Source organism: Lissotriton vulgaris, chromosome 12 (assembly GCF_964263255.1).
Source record: "Lissotriton vulgaris chromosome 12, aLisVul1.2, whole genome shotgun sequence".
Taxonomy (NCBI): Eukaryota; Metazoa; Chordata; class Amphibia; order Caudata; family Salamandridae; genus Lissotriton; species Lissotriton vulgaris.
This window is the reverse complement of record NC_141700.1, coordinates 263,191,303-263,209,025: the sequence shown is the minus strand read 5'-3', so window position 1 is coordinate 263,209,025 and position 17,723 is coordinate 263,191,303. Positions and strand designations below refer to the sequence as shown.

The 17,723-nt window shown below is 41.3% G+C and overlaps 1 protein-coding gene across 3 annotated transcripts in view; it reads left to right on the top strand.

The window, feature by feature from the left end:
* Positions 1-17,723, top strand: part of KATNB1 (katanin regulatory subunit B1) — a 633,244-nt gene that overhangs the window by 432,318 nt on the left and 183,203 nt on the right. Inside the window, exon 16 of one of the 3 annotated variants that reach the window (XM_086945004.1) lies at positions 7,614-7,661. The exons of the other annotated variants lie outside the window; for them this stretch is intronic. Within the exon in view, the coding sequence (XP_086801130.1) occupies positions 7,614-7,661 (48 nt within the window). The remainder of the gene's footprint in view (positions 1-7,613; positions 7,662-17,723) is intronic. 3 annotated transcript variants of the gene reach the window in all.

Sequence of the window (17,723 nt, the reverse complement as noted above, 5' to 3'; positions counted from 1 at the left end):
AACAACACACATGATTTGTGATTTTGGTAATTCCATTTTTTCTACATAAATGTGAATACAATGTTGTGCAAAATAAGCGTATTTCAGCAATAGTTTACATTTCCAAAATAGAAACATCTTATCAACTTTCAAAACTAGGTTGAAACTAATATTTCTCCTATTCTGTCAATTTTTCTTTTCTACACAGTTTCTTCATGTTTGCAACTAATCAGTGAAAAAAGTGGGCCAACAATAGGTGAGCGTAGAGAAGTCTCGATTTAAAAAAGTTAGATAAAATTCTTAATACAGTAACAAGTAGTTTATGGGAGAAATCACCTTCTCAAAATATAAAAAATGTCAATCTGAAAAACGATTGTGTAAAATGTGTACGCCTGTATATGTAGAGCGTATATATGATGTTGACCGGACCAGAACAATTTTCATTGCTTGTCTGAGAATGTGATCACCCAGGATCAACATCACCATAATTTTTCGTTGTATATCCTCCACCCTTCATTATCATTAATCAAAAATAATTTTGTCACCAAGGCAGAATATACTGTCCAAATACTGAGAACAATCCCATAACACCAGTGTTCTACCACTTTTGCACATTTCCAGGTGTAAACGGTGTAGCACTGTTGCAGGGATTCTGCGAAGTCACAGAACTATGCTTAGGACCATAGAACCTTAGTAGGCAGGGGCTGAGTCATCCTACCACCTTAGTATCCATGAGCCTGGGACCAACTAGCTATAGTGTCTCACTTGCGCTTGGACTCACTCACAGAGGAACAAGTGATTAGACATCCCAGAACACAACATTTGACTCTCTCCGGAATCGCGGTGACCGGACACACTCTTTCGCTCTCACACTTGTACTTGTCCACAGTAAGATATGACCGAGACATTTATTTTAACTATCGTGCTCTAGTATTCAGTATATGTGCTACAATCGGTAAGTAGATGCCTAACACAAATACAGTCAGCATAGTAAGTAATCCATAAATCATAAAAGGAGCTGTCATGATATAAGACAGGGTAAACTAACCCCCCTCCCCTTTTACTGAAGCAAGGCTTATTATATATCCGAAGATCGCCGAGTGTTTGCAGCGGACCCCATACCTTGCATACACAGATGAAAGTTCTACATCTCCGGTGTAGTCACAAGCTCCTCTCTGAAAATCTCTCTCTATGTGTGCCTTTGCATGTCTGTGCATACCTATATGACAAAGAGTACATGTTCCCAAAAACAATAGCTGCATTCATGTGTTTTGTCCAGGTGCTAACGCCTGACCAAAGAAGAATAACAAGGGGCATTGTTGTTTGACCTTGTCTACGGTGTTCAGACTAAATCCCAGGAAAGAACAGAATGCAAAAACAGCAGGTTCTATGTGAAAGTACATTGTGTCACAAAGCAAAATACGTTGGTACGGCAATGTGCGTAGAGCAGAGAGCAGCCTGCAACAAGCTCATGCTAACATAGGGAAAACGGCAATGGGCCTGTACAGGACATATGACACCCTCCCCTTGGTGAAGATGGTAACACCAAAGTGACAACAGGAATCGGGATATTAGCAAAACCAAAGCGTTGTAAAGAGAGTGCAGTCATTGTCTCATAGACAAAGGCCATATAAAAATAAAATATTGTACTGCAACAATGGGATCAATCAAGTCATGTCGCCAGGGTCCACAATGTGGGATGCCAAGTGAAAAGCCACCGATTCCAGTAAGAAATCCGAACTTTCGGAGGTAAAAATTTCAGCTATCCAATTGAGCAGATCAAAAAAACAAACGTGTTCTTCGCTGCCAGCTGTCAATGAAACCATCATGAGACAACCTGTATTTATTTTGATGAAAGTGAGATCCAATAGACGCTAAGCTGTTGCACAGGGACCGTTTCCGGCCAATGGCTATAACGCCGGATTATTAACGAGTCGCATGCCCAAGGAACAGTCCTGGGAATGGGCCACTAAGAGCCACTAAGGGATGTATCAACAGTTCAAAATTGAAGGAAGCTTGTGGTGGCGTGGCCAGGCAGACATTCAGAGCCCCGTGAAAGGGGCACCGGGTGCAATGAAACACAGGTTGCACACCGGTGAAGAAAGCATAGCAGAAGGTTAAACATAACTCTGCGTCCAGAGCCACTACTCCAAAGATCCATGGCATGCGCTCCCGGTACAGCTGGAGCCATGCCTGCCCTGGAAGGACCACAAGGGGAGCATCCATTGCGGAATTGCAGAAACAGCACTTGAATGCCCAAAATCAAGACGGGCAGCAGTGAGAACCCACCAAACACGTTGGATAAAATAGAACGTATAAAAGCTGGCTTTACTCCAAAAATAATTTGAAAAGACGTAACGAGGCCAGAGCCCACAAGTTTAAAAAAAAGTGTGCTAGGCCAGTGGTATCAGAAGCGTTAAATATTTGATGTATCAATTCACCGAAATGTCGGGGTAGATATGTGTTTAACAAGGACTGTATTTCACTGGAAGTTCTCACCTTCTGGAATTCGAAAGGTTGCACAAGATGAACTGAGAGCCACTTATTGTTGAAACAACAACGCTTTTAGTCTGTTTAGCTTTTTGAAATCTGTTTTCAAAGTTGAAATGGAAGGACAATGAACTATCTACACTCCAGTGCAGAGGGGAAAACAGGACATTGTTGTGGCAAGTTTCTAACTGGATAATGAACACCACATATGGGATTCCTGCCTGCAGACTGCAACAGTCCTTATTATTAATGACAAGATAGCTTCCATTTGAAAGCAATGTGAGAGTGGGAATAATAGCTGGAACAGGAGTTCCTTTCAAATAACAAGCCAAATTAGGAGGAGATACATTATAGGCACCATGAATCTTTACATTTTGACAAACAAGGGATTGACCAGCAGTGCAGTACTATTCATCCCCTGTAAGAAAAAGGTCTCTTTCAGCCCTTTGACAATGATACATGAATGGCACAGACCACAACTCATGTATATAGCTTCTCCCAAGGGGTTAGGATCTACCAATTGGGAAATGTTTCATACAGACAGTGAACTGAAAGCTTGAAATGGGCAAAGTGTATTAACTAGACTGCTCAAGTTGTTTCTGCTATAGTGAAAGAAGTTGTTCAAGTTTCTCTATGTGTAACTAGCGTCTTTCATAGCCATTGATTGCTGTTTATTTGTTAAATTAAAGGGTAAGAACAAAACAGTAGAATTAAGGTAATGCCAAAGAACGCGCACGTTTTTATGTGTTTGGAGTGTCCATCTAAATTGCATAATTTATTGGAGTGGAGTCTGACCATGGTACAATGTAGATACATCACTTTTCACAATGTCAATGACAGACAATACAATCTTATCTAGACTATTAATAAAAGATGACACAGTATTAATACTGTTGTCTCCTACAGCAAGCACTTTATCCTAATCATCTTGATCGATTTGGAGTAAACGTACTGCAGCTTCCATTGACGATAATTTCCAAATTTAATTATAAGCAGCATAAACAAATCGTTTCGAACGGGGGGGATTTTGTACCCAAATGGAAGTCGGGCGGGTTCATGTATTTGGATAGAAGGGAAAGATGTTTCACTGCAGGCAATGTGGAATGTTCTTACCATTATTGGCATCGTTTACCCACGGAGTAAGTAGTAACAGTGTTATGTTGCATGGATTGTGAAATTGGGGATTAGGTCTAGTTTATTTGAACCCAGATGTGGAATTTAAAAACGAGCATGACAAATATTAGTGTCTACTGGCCATACTAACCACCCACCAATAACCATAACTGAAAAATTAAATGGACCATTTTGTATCATACTATTTAGTTGGTCTTCAGTATAATTTGTATAAGATTGTCAATCATCAAAAGGGGCAAAGGATGGAAAAGTTGGAGTATTCAATTCTTTAATTTTAGCCAATTCCAGACAAGTCGTCTGTTGGATCATGTCATATAGGAAAATTATTTGTGTAGGTATGATACATGCACGAAATGGAGATTCTGTACCTTGAACTTGCCAGTACTTAGTGCCCCAAATCGATTTCAAGTCAATGTTGTCTTTCCAGTAATCATAGCCTTTTATGGCTAGTTCCTCAATGAAGGACGCTGTATAGATTAGCTTGGTTTGAATAAACATATATTTCTTTTTAGGCAGTAGGAGCCATTTTAAAATAGTAGGATTTCGGGTCTAAAGTGTTATAACTGTTGAAATATGTGTACTTTATCTTTTGTGTTATTAGGCTATCGGGAGGTGGAGTTGGGCAAAGCTCCCATTGAGTATAATTATATTCGGGCGCTGTACATTGGATTTATGCAAAAAATGATGTCCATAATGTTGATAACAGAAGAATTTGGCGCAGCGGAATTTAAATATAAATCCTCAGACTCAAAGACAGTGTAAAATTGCCATTCAGAAAACATGGAATTCACAAGATCAACATCCCAATCATTCAAATGTATCTCTGGCATTATTGCATCAGCCATGGAAACTTGGAACATATATGGTATCTGCAAGGTCTCCGTAGGACCGAATAGATCAATTGGTACTTTATCCCATACAATTCCATCAGTGAATATGACCTCTGTAATTTTAACCAAGAACTGGTCTTTTTTAATTTTATGTGGTGAAGATTGTGGGGGCAACACCCTGTTGACCAGTTCTGCAGCAGAACAGTTTGGGAGGTAATAGCCTTTGATCAAAAGGAAAAAAGATAGTCATAAATCTAATCCACATGAACAAAAATACCAATGAAAACACGATCCAGACATATATCCATGGTGAAACCAGATAAGTGTGTTTTAACCAGGAGATGAAAACACAAATCTTTGCCTGGTGGTGGCGGCAAAACAGAAGACAACGAAGAACTAACTGTCTGAAGAAAAGTTATCTTGATCGATATAGTAACCAGAAGAACTCCGCTGGAATAAAGGAGGCTATGATTCTGGAAGGATACTTGTTTCTTGTTCCGCCAAAGGGGCCTCAACGGAGGATCAGAAAAAACTATTTCCATTTGGAATGTGAAGAAGGTGTAACCGGTACCAGGTCAACCGAAGACTCAATATCCCCCTCCTACAGCTGGGGAGAATCGGCTCACTGGATGTAAAGCAACATTCTGTGTTGGAACACTATTAGGCATACTGTTTAGAATTTGCCATATGGTATAACTTGATGTGTTTAATGGAAATGAAACAATTCTCTTTGTATCTGGGAACTGAAGGTAAAATCACAGTGTGGGTATCCTGAAGACAAAGCACTGGAACAGGAGCATGGTAGGAGGGTCCAAATTCTTTCTTGAGTGCCACCTTTTTACGAACCAGATCATCAACTTTAGGTAGCCAGCCAGAAACAGGAATCTGAACAGCTGCATTCGATGGGAGAGTCGTAGGCAAATGACTGTTGGCCAGCGCATCACAACTTTTTTGTAGCTCCAGTAAGACAGCACAGTGGTTATCTACGTCAAAGGTTGCGACTGCCGCCACAACATCTAGACCATCAAGGTGTGGAACATACATCTTGATCCCAAAGAGCATTTCACATGGGGTCTGCCCACCCTGAGATCTTTTAAGGAGATTAAGCGCTTTTTGAACCTCATAAAGATGAACTAACCAGCCACGTCCCGTACCCAATACCCTTGCTGTTAAAGACTACTTTAAGTCACGGTTCATCCACTCCACAACAGAATTGCCCTCAGGCCTATATGGAGACGAGAAAAAATCCCAGCACACCCATGGATGTCATTGAAGCACTGTACTCCTTATAGGCGAAAGCAGGACCCTGGCCTGAATGGAAAGTGCCACGGGCATAAGTTCCAAAATAGACCTGCAAATCCTTAATAACAGTTTGAGCGTCAGCTGAGCCGTGCTTTGTGGCCAGACCCAGGGGAAACTAAAGTAAGACTCAACTGCAACCAAAATATATTTGAATGCATTATCCGAAACAAGGGGACCGCAATGATCAAGATAAATTCAGTCAAACGGCTGATTTGAAATATAGAGATGTGTATGAGGGGACGGTACACAGTAGAACTTAATTTGTTGGCAAACCTCACAACAAAAGGCATAACGGCGATCTTGCTGGTATAAGCCTGGCCACCAATAACATTGCTGTAAGAGAGAAATAGTGGCAGCCACCCCTGCATGTGCAGAAGCTATACCCTCATGAGTGGTCACTATTAAAAAGAGTCTGCGGTCAAGGTGGGAATCAGACTTTCACCCACTCCTGGAAAGGTCACAAAGGGAACTTTGTCAGCAGTTAATTGATAAGTATATTTAGAAGGAAATCCTTGAGGAAAGGAAGTACCATCCCGGGATGCGGTGATGGCAGTTAGAATATCATCATCCATTTTATTTTATTTATTTATTCAAAAAGATTTGTATAGCGCAAACATAACCCTATCTGGAATCAGAGCGCTTTACACAAGAGGTTCGCGCAAAAGCTGGGAGACAATTGTGGCAAAGCAACAGCAATATACAGCAGTAGCAACAGGTACGTAAAAACAAAATAATGGAGGGTATCGGAGCCATAACATTGCAAAATAACATAGGTAGTTAGAGGTACAAAACAAGGAAGGCCAAGACTAAGCTTTTAGGTCAGAGAAGTACTCTGTAAAGCTTTCACTTCCCTTTTGAAGTACTCTGATGGAAACAGCCTAATTTCCGTAGGTAGGGAGTTCCACATTCTCGGGGCAATACCTGAGATGGCTCGGTTCAAAGTTTTCAGATTTTTAAATTTTCTTGCTATAAGCAACAAGGTACTGGAGCTCCTGGAGGAGCGGTATACCACCCGAAAGAACTAGCTTATTTACAAGGTACAGAGGAGTGTTGAAATGAAGAGCTTTGTGTGTTATGTGCTCAAAATTTTGTTGTATCCTTGCCTCAAATGGTAGCCAATCTAGATATTTCAAATCCGGTGCAAATGTGATTGGTTTTCTTGGCGCCTGTGATGATCAAAGCAGCAGCATTCTGTGACGCCCTGAGAGGGGCCAGTCTGTACCTTGGTACACCGCAGAGGGTTGCCCTGCCATATTCTAGTCGTGAGATGATTAATGCTTGCACAGCAGATTTGAAGTCATCTGGGGGAGGAAGGGTTTTAGTTTCCTTAGGATGCTCAGTTGAAAGTATGCTCCTTTGGTAGATGCGCTGATGTGATTTTGCATGTTCAAGTTCTTATCTAGCACTATCTCCAGGGATCTTGTAGAGTCTATGATGTGTGGTGTGCAGTTAAGAGCATAGAGATTTTTCATATATTGCTCCTTGATGAGGGCCAGTTGTTCTGCCCTTTTCTTAGTGTGTTAACTTTTTTTCATTTTGTTCATGGTTTACCTTCTTTCTTTCCCGAATGCCATTTATCCCAATTACGACATATGTTTTTGTGTTTGAGCATGTTCTCCTTCAAACGCTACCAGGGCTCTGTTTTTGATCTCCTTTCCCCTTGCCAACCCCAACAACAAGATCGTGGCAGTAACAACACACATGATTTGTGATTTTGGTAATTCCATTTTTTCTACATAAATGTGAATACAATGTTGTGCAAAATAAGCGTATTTCAGCAATAGTTTACATTTCCAAAATAGAAACATCTTATCAACTTTCAAAACTAGGTTGAAACTAATATTTCTCCTATTCTGTCAATTTTTCTTTTCTACACAGTTTCTTCATGTTTGCAACTAATCAGTGAAAAAAGTGGGCCAACAATAGGTGAGCGTAGAGAAGTCTCGATTTAAAAAAGTTAGATAAAATTCTTAATACAGTAACAAGTAGTTTATGGGAGAAATCACCTTCTCAAAATATAAAAAATGTCAATCTGAAAAACGATTGTGTAAAATGTGTACGCCTGTATATGTAGAGCGTATATATGATGTTGACCGGACCAGAACAATTTTCATTGCTTGTCTGAGAATGTGATCACCCAGGATCAACATCACCATAATTTTTCGTTGTATATCCTCCACCCTTCATTATCATTAATCAAAAATAATTTTGTCACCAAGGCAGAATATACTGTCCAAATACTGAGAACAATCCCATAACACCAGTGTTCTACCACTTTTGCACATTTCCAGGTGTAAACGGTGTAGCACTGTTGCAGGGATTCTGCGAAGTCACAGAACTATGCTTAGGACCATAGAACCTTAGTAGGCAGGGGCTGAGTCATCCTACCACCTTAGTATCCATGAGCCTGGGACCAACTAGCTATAGTGTCTCACTTGCGCTTGGACTCACTCACAGAGGAACAAGTGATTAGACATCCCAGAACACAACATTTGACTCTCTCCGGAATCGCGGTGACCGGACACACTCTTTCGCTCTCACACTTGTACTTGTCCACAGTAAGATATGACCGAGACATTTATTTTAACTATCGTGCTCTAGTATTCAGTATATGTGCTACAATCGGTAAGTAGATGCCTAACACAAATACAGTCAGCATAGTAAGTAATCCATAAATCATAAAAGGAGCTGTCATGATATAAGACAGGGTAAACTAACCCCCCTCCCCTTTTACTGAAGCAAGGCTTATTATATATCCGAAGATCGCCGAGTGTTTGCAGCGGACCCCATACCTTGCATACACAGATGAAAGTTCTACATCTCCGGTGTAGTCACAAGCTCCTCTCTGAAAATCTCTCTCTATGTGTGCCTTTGCATGTCTGTGCATACCTATATGACAAAGAGTACATGTTCCCAAAAACAATAGCTGCATTCATGTGTTTTGTCCAGGTGCTAACGCCTGACCAAAGAAGAATAACAAGGGGCATTGTTGTTTGACCTTGTCTACGGTGTTCAGACTAAATCCCAGGAAAGAACAGAATGCAAAAACAGCAGGTTCTATGTGAAAGTACATTGTGTCACAAAGCAAAATACGTTGGTACGGCAATGTGCGTAGAGCAGAGAGCAGCCTGCAACAAGCTCATGCTAACATAGGGAAAACGGCAATGGGCCTGTACAGGACATATGACACCCTCCCCTTGGTGAAGATGGTAACACCAAAGTGACAACAGGAATCGGGATATTAGCAAAACCAAAGCGTTGTAAAGAGAGTGCAGTCATTGTCTCGTAGACAAAGGCCATATAAAAATAAAATATTGTACTGCAACAATGGGATCAATCAAGTCATGTCGCCAGGGTCCACAATGTGGGATGCCAAGTGAAAAGCCACCGATTCCAGTAAGAAATCCGAACTTTCGGAGGTAAAAATTTCAGCTATCCAATTGAGCAGATCAAAAAAACAAACGTGTTCTTCGCTGCCAGCTGTCAATGAAACCATCATGAGACAACCTGTATTTATTTTGATGAAAGTGAGATCCAATAGACGCTGTGCTGTTGCACAGGGACCGTTTCCGGCCAATGGCTATAACGCCGGATTATTAACGAGTCGCATGCCCAAGGAACAGTCCTGGGAATGGGCCACTAAGAGCCACTAAGGGATGTATCAACAGTTCAAAATTGAAGGAAGCTTGTGGTGGCGTGGCCAGGCAGACATTCAGAGCCCCGTGAAAGGGGCACCGGGTGCAATGAAACACAGGTTGCACACCGGTGAAGAAAGCATAGCAGAAGGTTAAACATAACTCTGCGTCCAGAGCCACTACTCCAAAGATCCATGGCATGCGCTCCCGGTACAGCTGGAGCCATGCCTGCCCTGGAAGGACCACAAGGGGAGCATCCATTGCGGAATTGCAGAAACAGCACTTGAATGCCCAAAATCAAGACGGGCAGCAGTGAGAACCCACCAAACACGTTGGATAAAATAGAACGTATAAAAGCTGGCTTTACTCCAAAAATAATTTGAAAAGACGTAACGAGGCCAGAGCCCACAAGTTTAAAAAAAAGTGTGCTAGGCCAGTGGTATCAGAAGCGTTAAATATTTGATGTATCAATTCACCGAAATGTCGGGGTAGATATGTGTTTAACAAGGACTGTATTTCACTGGAAGTTCTCACCTTCTGGAATTCGAAAGGTTGCACAAGATGAACTGAGAGCCACTTATTGTTGAAACAACAACGCTTTTAGTCTGTTTAGCTTTTTGAAATCTGTTTTCAAAGTTGAAATGGAAGGACAATGAACTATCTACACTCCAGTGCAGAGGGGAAAACAGGACATTGTTGTGGCAAGTTTCTAACTGGATAATGAACACCACATATGGGATTCCTGCCTGCAGACTGCAACAGTCCTTATTATTAATGACAAGATAGCTTCCATTTGAAAGCAATGTGAGAGTGGGAATAATAGCTGGAACAGGAGTTCCTTTCAAATAACAAGCCAAATTAGGAGGAGATACATTATAGGCACCATGAATCTTTACATTTTGACAAACAAGGGATTGACCAGCAGTGCAGTACTATTCATCCCCTGTAAGAAAAAGGTCTCTTTCAGCCCTTTGACAATGATACATGAATGGCACAGACCACAACTCATGTATATAGCTTCTCCCAAGGGGTTAGGATCTACCAATTGGGAAATGTTTCATACAGACAGTGAACTGAAAGCTTGAAATGGGCAAAGTGTATTAACTAGACTGCTCAAGTTGTTTCTGCTATAGTGAAAGAAGTTGTTCAAGTTTCTCTATGTGTAACTAGCGTCTTTCATAGCCATTGATTGCTGTTTATTTGTTAAATTAAAGGGTAAGAACAAAACAGTAGAATTAAGGTAATGCCAAAGAACGCGCACGTTTTTATGTGTTTGGAGTGTCCATCTAAATTGCATAATTTATTGGAGTGGAGTCTGACCATGGTACAATGTAGATACATCACTTTTCACAATGTCAATGACAGACAATACAATCTTATCTAGACTATTAATAAAAGATGACACAGTATTAATACTGTTGTCTCCTACAGCAAGCACTTTATCCTAATCATCTTGATCGATTTGGAGTAAACGTACTGCAGCTTCCATTGACGATAATTTCCAAATTTAATTATAAGCAGCATAAACAAATCGTTTCGAACGGGGGGGATTTTGTACCCAAATGGAAGTCGGGCGGGTTCATGTATTTGGATAGAAGGGAAAGATGTTTCACTGCAGGCAATGTGGAATGTTCTTACCATTATTGGCATCGTTTACCCACGGAGTAAGTAGTAACAGTGTTATGTTGCATGGATTGTGAAATTGGGGATTAGGTCTAGTTTATTTGAACCCAGATGTGGAATTTAAAAACGAGCATGACAAATATTAGTGTCTACTGGCCATACTAACCACCCACCAATAACCATAACTGAAAAATTAAATGGACCATTTTGTATCATACTATTTAGTTGGTCTTCAGTATAATTTGTATAAGATTGTCAATCATCAAAAGGGGCAAAGGATGGAAAAGTTGGAGTATTCAATTCTTTAATTTTAGCCAATTCCAGACAAGTCGTCTGTTGGATCATGTCATATAGGAAAATTATTTGTGTAGGTATGATACATGCACGAAATGGAGATTCTGTACCTTGAACTTGCCAGTACTTAGTGCCCCAAATCGATTTCAAGTCAATGTTGTCTTTCCAGTAATCATAGCCTTTTATGGCTAGTTCCTCAATGAAGGACGCTGTATAGATTAGCTTGGTTTGAATAAACATATATTTCTTTTTAGGCAGTAGGAGCCATTTTAAAATAGTAGGATTTCGGGTCTAAAGTGTTATAACTGTTGAAATATGTGTACTTTATCTTTTGTGTTATTAGGCTATCGGGAGGTGGAGTTGGGCAAAGCTCCCATTGAGTATAATTATATTCGGGCGCTGTACATTGGATTTATGCAAAAAATGATGTCCATAATGTTGATAACAGAAGAATTTGGCGCAGCGGAATTTAAATATAAATCCTCAGACTCAAAGACAGTGTAAAATTGCCATTCAGAAAACATGGAATTCACAAGATCAACATCCCAATCATTCAAATGTATCTCTGGCATTATTGCATCAGCCATGGAAACTTGGAACATATATGGTATCTGCAAGGTCTCCGTAGGACCGAATAGATCAATTGGTACTTTATCCCATACAATTCCATCAGTGAATATGACCTCTGTAATTTTAACCAAGAACTGGTCTTTTTTAATTTTATGTGGTGAAGATTGTGGGGGCAACACCCTGTTGACCAGTTCTGCAGCAGAACAGTTTGGGAGGTAATAGCCTTTGATCAAAAGGAAAAAAGATAGTCATAAATCTAATCCACATGAACAAAAATACCAATGAAAACACGATCCAGACATATATCCATGGTGAAACCAGATAAGTGTGTTTTAACCAGGAGATGAAAACACAAATCTTTGCCTGGTGGTGGCGGCAAAACAGAAGACAACGAAGAACTAACTGTCTGAAGAAAAGTTATCTTGATCGATATAGTAACCAGAAGAACTCCGCTGGAATAAAGGAGGCTATGATTCTGGAAGGATACTTGTTTCTTGTTCCGCCAAAGGGGCCTCAACGGAGGATCAGAAAAAACTATTTCCATTTGGAATGTGAAGAAGGTGTAACCGGTACCAGGTCAACCGAAGACTCAATATCCCCCTCCTACAGCTGGGGAGAATCGGCTCACTGGATGTAAAGCAACATTCTGTGTTGGAACACTATTAGGCATACTGTTTAGAATTTGCCATATGGTATAACTTGATGTGTTTAATGGAAATGAAACAATTCTCTTTGTATCTGGGAACTGAAGGTAAAATCACAGTGTGGGTATCCTGAAGACAAAGCACTGGAACAGGAGCATGGTAGGAGGGTCCAAATTCTTTCTTGAGTGCCACCTTTTTACGAACCAGATCATCAACTTTAGGTAGCCAGCCAGAAACAGGAATCTGAACAGCTGCATTCGATGGGAGAGTCGTAGGCAAATGACTGTTGGCCAGCGCATCACAACTTTTTTGTAGCTCCAGTAAGACAGCACAGTGGTTATCTACGTCAAAGGTTGCGACTGCCGCCACAACATCTAGACCATCAAGGTGTGGAACATACATCTTGATCCCAAAGAGCATTTCACATGGGGTCTGCCCACCCTGAGATCTTTTAAGGAGATTAAGCGCTTTTTGAACCTCATAAAGATGAACTAACCAGCCACGTCCCGTACCTAATACCCTTGCTGTTAAAGACTACTTTAAGTCACGGTTCATCCACTCCACAACAGAATTGCCCTCAGGCCTATATGGAGACGAGAAAAAATCCCAGCACACCCATGGATGTCATTGAAGCACTGTACTCCTTATAGGCGAAAGCAGGACCCTGGCCTGAATGGAAACCGCCACGGGCATAAGTTCCAAAATAGACCTGCAAATCCTTAATAACCGTTTGAGCGTCAGCTGAGCCGTGCTTTGTGGCCAGACCCAGGGGAAACTAAAGTAAGACTCAACTGCAACCAAAATATATTTGAATGCATTATCCGAAACAAGGGGACCGCAATGATCAAGATAAATTCAGTCAAACGGCTGATTTGAAATATAGAGATGTGTATGAGGGGACGGTACACAGTAGAACTTAATTTGTTGGCAAACCTCACAACAAAAGGCATAACGGCGATCTTGCTGGTATAAGCCTGGCCACCAATAACATTGCTGTAAGAGAGAAATAGTGGCAGCCACCCCTGCATGTGCAGAAGCTATACCCTCATGAGTGGTCACTATTAAAAAGAGTCTGCGGTCAAGGTGGGAATCAGACTATCACCCACTCCTGGAAAGGTCACAAAGGGAACTTTGTCAGCAGTTAATTGATAAGTATATTTAGAAGGAAATCCTTGAGGAAAGGAAGTACCATCCCGGGATGCGGTGATGGCAGTTAGAATATCATCATCCATTTTATTTTATTTATTTATTCAAAAAGATTTGTATAGCGCAAACATAACCCTATCTGGAATCAGAGCGCTTTACACAAGAGGTTCGCGCAAAAGCTGGGAGACAATTGTGGCAAAGCAACAACAATATACAGCAGTAGCAACAGGTACGTAAAAACAAAATAATGGAGGGTATCGGAGCCATAACATTGCAAAATAACATAGGTAGTTAGAGGTACAAAACAAGGAAGGCCAAGACTAAGCTTTTAGGTCAGAGAAGTACTCTGTAAAGCTTTCACTTCCCTTTTGAAGTACTCTGATGGAAACAGCCTAATTTCCGTAGGTAGGGAGTTCCACATTCTCGGGGCAATACCTGAGATGGCTCGGTTCAAAGTTTTCAGATTTTTAAATTGTCTTGGTTTAAGCAACAAGGTACTGGAGCTCCTGGAGGAGCAGTATACCACCCGAAAGAACTAGCTTATTTACAAGGTACAGAGGAGTGTTGAAATGAAGAGCTTTGTGTGTTATGTGCTCAAAATTTTGTTGTATCCTTGCCTCAAATGGTAGCCAATTTAGATATTTCAAATCCGGTGCAAATGTGATTGGTTTTCTTGGCGCCTGTGATGATCATAGCAGCAGCATTCTGTGACGCCCTGAGAGGGGCCAGTCTGTACCTTGGTACACCCCAGAGGGTTGCCCTGCCATATTCCAGTCGTGAGATGATTAATGCTTGCACAGCAGATTTGAAGTCATCTGGGGGAGGAAGGGTTTTAGTTTCCTTAGGATGCTCAGTTGAAAGTATGCTCCTTTGGTAGATGCGCTGATGTGATTTTGCATGTTCAAGTTCTTATCTAGCACTATCTCCAGGGATCTTGTAGAGTCTATGATGTGTGGTGTGCAGTTAAGAGCATAGAGATTTTTCATAAAGGTTAACCACTTTTGGGTTTTGTGCAGGCTTCCGTTGACTGCCTTGATATCGTCAGGAGAAGAGATTCTCATGTACAAGTGGGTGTCATCTGCATACATGTGATAATGTATGTTAGATGCTTTGAAGACTTCAGTAAGAGGTTCAGTGAATAGGTTAAAAAGAGTGGGAGATAGAGAGGACCTTTGGGGAACCCCCAGAGTGCAAAGACTGGAATTGGAGAGTGTTTGATTGTTTTTAACTCTCTGAGTTCTGTTATAGAGAAAAGAGGCAAACCATTTTAGTACTGAGCCTGAGAACCCCATCCTGTGTTCCAGAAGGTTAAGGAAGTTGTCATGTTTGACAGTGTCAAAAGCTGATGAGAGGTGGAGTAAGATTAAAATGCAGCAGTCTTCCTGGTCAGGCATTGTAAGAGTGTTGTCGACTGTATGCATGATGGCTGTTTCGGTGCTGTGGCACTGACAAAAGCCCGATTAGAATTGATCCAGCAGTTGGAATTCCTCAATGTGGTTACACAATTGTACCTGAACACATTTCTCAAGGAGTTTTACCACAGTCTGGATGTTTGTGATTGGTCGGAAGTTATTCAGATCCTCTGGGTCGGCTGTAGGTTTTTTGAGAATAGGCAGCATCAGACCGGAATTTAAGCAGTCCGGGATCTCACCTTGAAGAGCAGGAAACGAGGATCTAGTACACATTATCTGTATTTGCCCAAGCTTGATGGGCATAAGGCGTTCCTTATTTAGGATCTAGTACACATTATCTGTATTTGCCCAAGCTTGATGGACATAAGGCGTTCCTTATTTTCCTTATTTTTGAAGCAAAATGGACCCAGAAGGGCATCAGGACCTGCAGATTGGATGTAAAACTGTGTTTTAACCCAAAAGAGATCCAGCTAAACTCCCGTCCAGCAAAGTACTTTGATTCAGTGCCTGGAAGATTACATTACCAGCATAACGCAGAAGCAGAATAGCAGGCAGCTAACACACCTCATAGAACACGCCAACAGCCAAACCAAAGCGGGATTGTTTTGCTTAAGTTTTTGCACCTTGAAGCACAAGCACGTTATTATGTCTTACCTCTTATTCACTTTTAAAATGGCCTGAATAGGCGACCCGAAGCTCAACGTGCCTCATCCAGGAGTTAAATATTTGGAAGGACATTATAGATAACGGAGCTGGGACTCTGGTTCCAAGCACAACATCAATAAGCTAACTTGGAAGTGTGAATCCTACTTACTAATGTATAAAGAGAAACAACACAGATTTATGTCTTTTAATGTTTGATGTTTTAAATCATGAGTTTTAAATTATGAATTTTAATTAACTGTACAATAAAGATTACTTACCTTGAAGAAGGGAAGCATTAATAATCTTGATCCAGAGTGGATTTAGTGACCTTAACATTTATTTGAAGAAATTAGAGAGAAGGGGAATGTTGAAGTGATTTGAGGGTTTCAGGGTAGAAAGAATGTTGAGAATGGATGTGTTGTTGAATGGAGAGAATTGACTCCAAATGGCATATTTTTAGGGGAGTGAATTGCAACAAGATGGGGCTGCGAGGGTAGGGGGGAGACTGGTAAGAGTAATAAAGCGAACATGGCAGACCTTAGATCAGATTTGATCTTGTTAGGTTTTTCAAGGAAGAAGGCGGCAAAGTCCCTGCAATTTGGTTGTGGAATGGAGAGGAGTGGCGATTGGATTGGAGTGTTGTTGGATTGGCGTTTAATCCGATCAAACAGCATTTTGGGGACATTTTTGGCTTTGTCCAGTTGACTTCTGAAGAAGGATGCTTTCACCGTTCTGATGTGTTTGTTGTACATATTCCTTCTCAATCTCAGAAGTTTAAGGAGTTTGGTCGATGGAGAAGATCTCTATGTGCATTCTGCTAATCTCAGGTTGAATCTGTGTGTGTTTAAGCTGTCATTGAACCATGGTTTGAATTCTTTATTTGACTTTCTTTTCAGTTGCAGGGGGGCAATTACATCCAGGACTTTCAACATCGAGATGTTGTAGTGCTCAGTGAGTTTGTGGACTTCGGACAGGACTGTAGGAGGAGGCAGGGAGAGATTACAGCGAGATATGAGCTCATTCACATTTGCATTATGTAACAATCTTTTCCAGTGTCTTTGTTTCTTGTGTTGGAATCATTTGGTGTTCCAACGTTTTAAGATGAGGAAGGTGATATAGTGGTGGTCCTGCCAGACACAAGTGGAAATCTATTCTAACTGAATAGACTTGGGGTTGGAGATGATTAGGTCATGGGTCGAGTCTAAGTTGTGCGTTGGGCTGTCACAAACTTCAGTCAAGTTGAGGTCAGCCAGGATGTTTTTAAAACTATTCACAGCCTGATTGTTCGGGTCATTCCAATGAAGATTGAAGTCTCCCAGGAAGCTCTGGGGACAGTGGAGACCTAAATTGGATGAGATGGTTTCCATAGTGTGTTCGATCAGAGGGAGGTTGTCTCCCGGGGAATGGTAAAAGATGTGCAGGTTGCATTAGGGTCTGTAATTATTGAGGATGTCTAAGGACAGATATTCACAAGACGAGAGGATTGCAGAGGGAGACTGCTTTGCTGAGTGACTGTTATGGTGTTTATATAGACGATGCCTCCACCACCTTCTCTTAGCTCTATCAAGTCTGATCATGTTGTGGCACGGAGGGACTAAGATGTCAAGAATAGGTCTTGAGGAGTCATTAAGCCAGGTTTCAGTGAGGATTAGGAGGTCAAGTTGCTGATTTAGGGTGAGGTCAGCGATGTCAGTTGCATGATTCACCGCAGATCTACAGTTGAGGAGCATGCATTTCTGGTGTGTTTTAGTCTGTTGGAGTAGGCTGTGTAATGTGAACATGCATAAGGTTAACAGGCACGTTAGTGATAGATTCCTTACCTTAGTATATCCCCAGGCATCAGACTGTATCCGAAAAGTTTTTCCTAGCAGCACCGCTGCACGTCGGTAGGTGGCGTTGTGCGGCTCTGCGTCCGTCCGTTGCTGGTGTCGTAAGTGCCGAGATGACGTCACAGACTACTTATGCACCACCCATGCGCGCTGACATCAGATCTTTCGGTTTCCGCACCAGCAAGCGCAG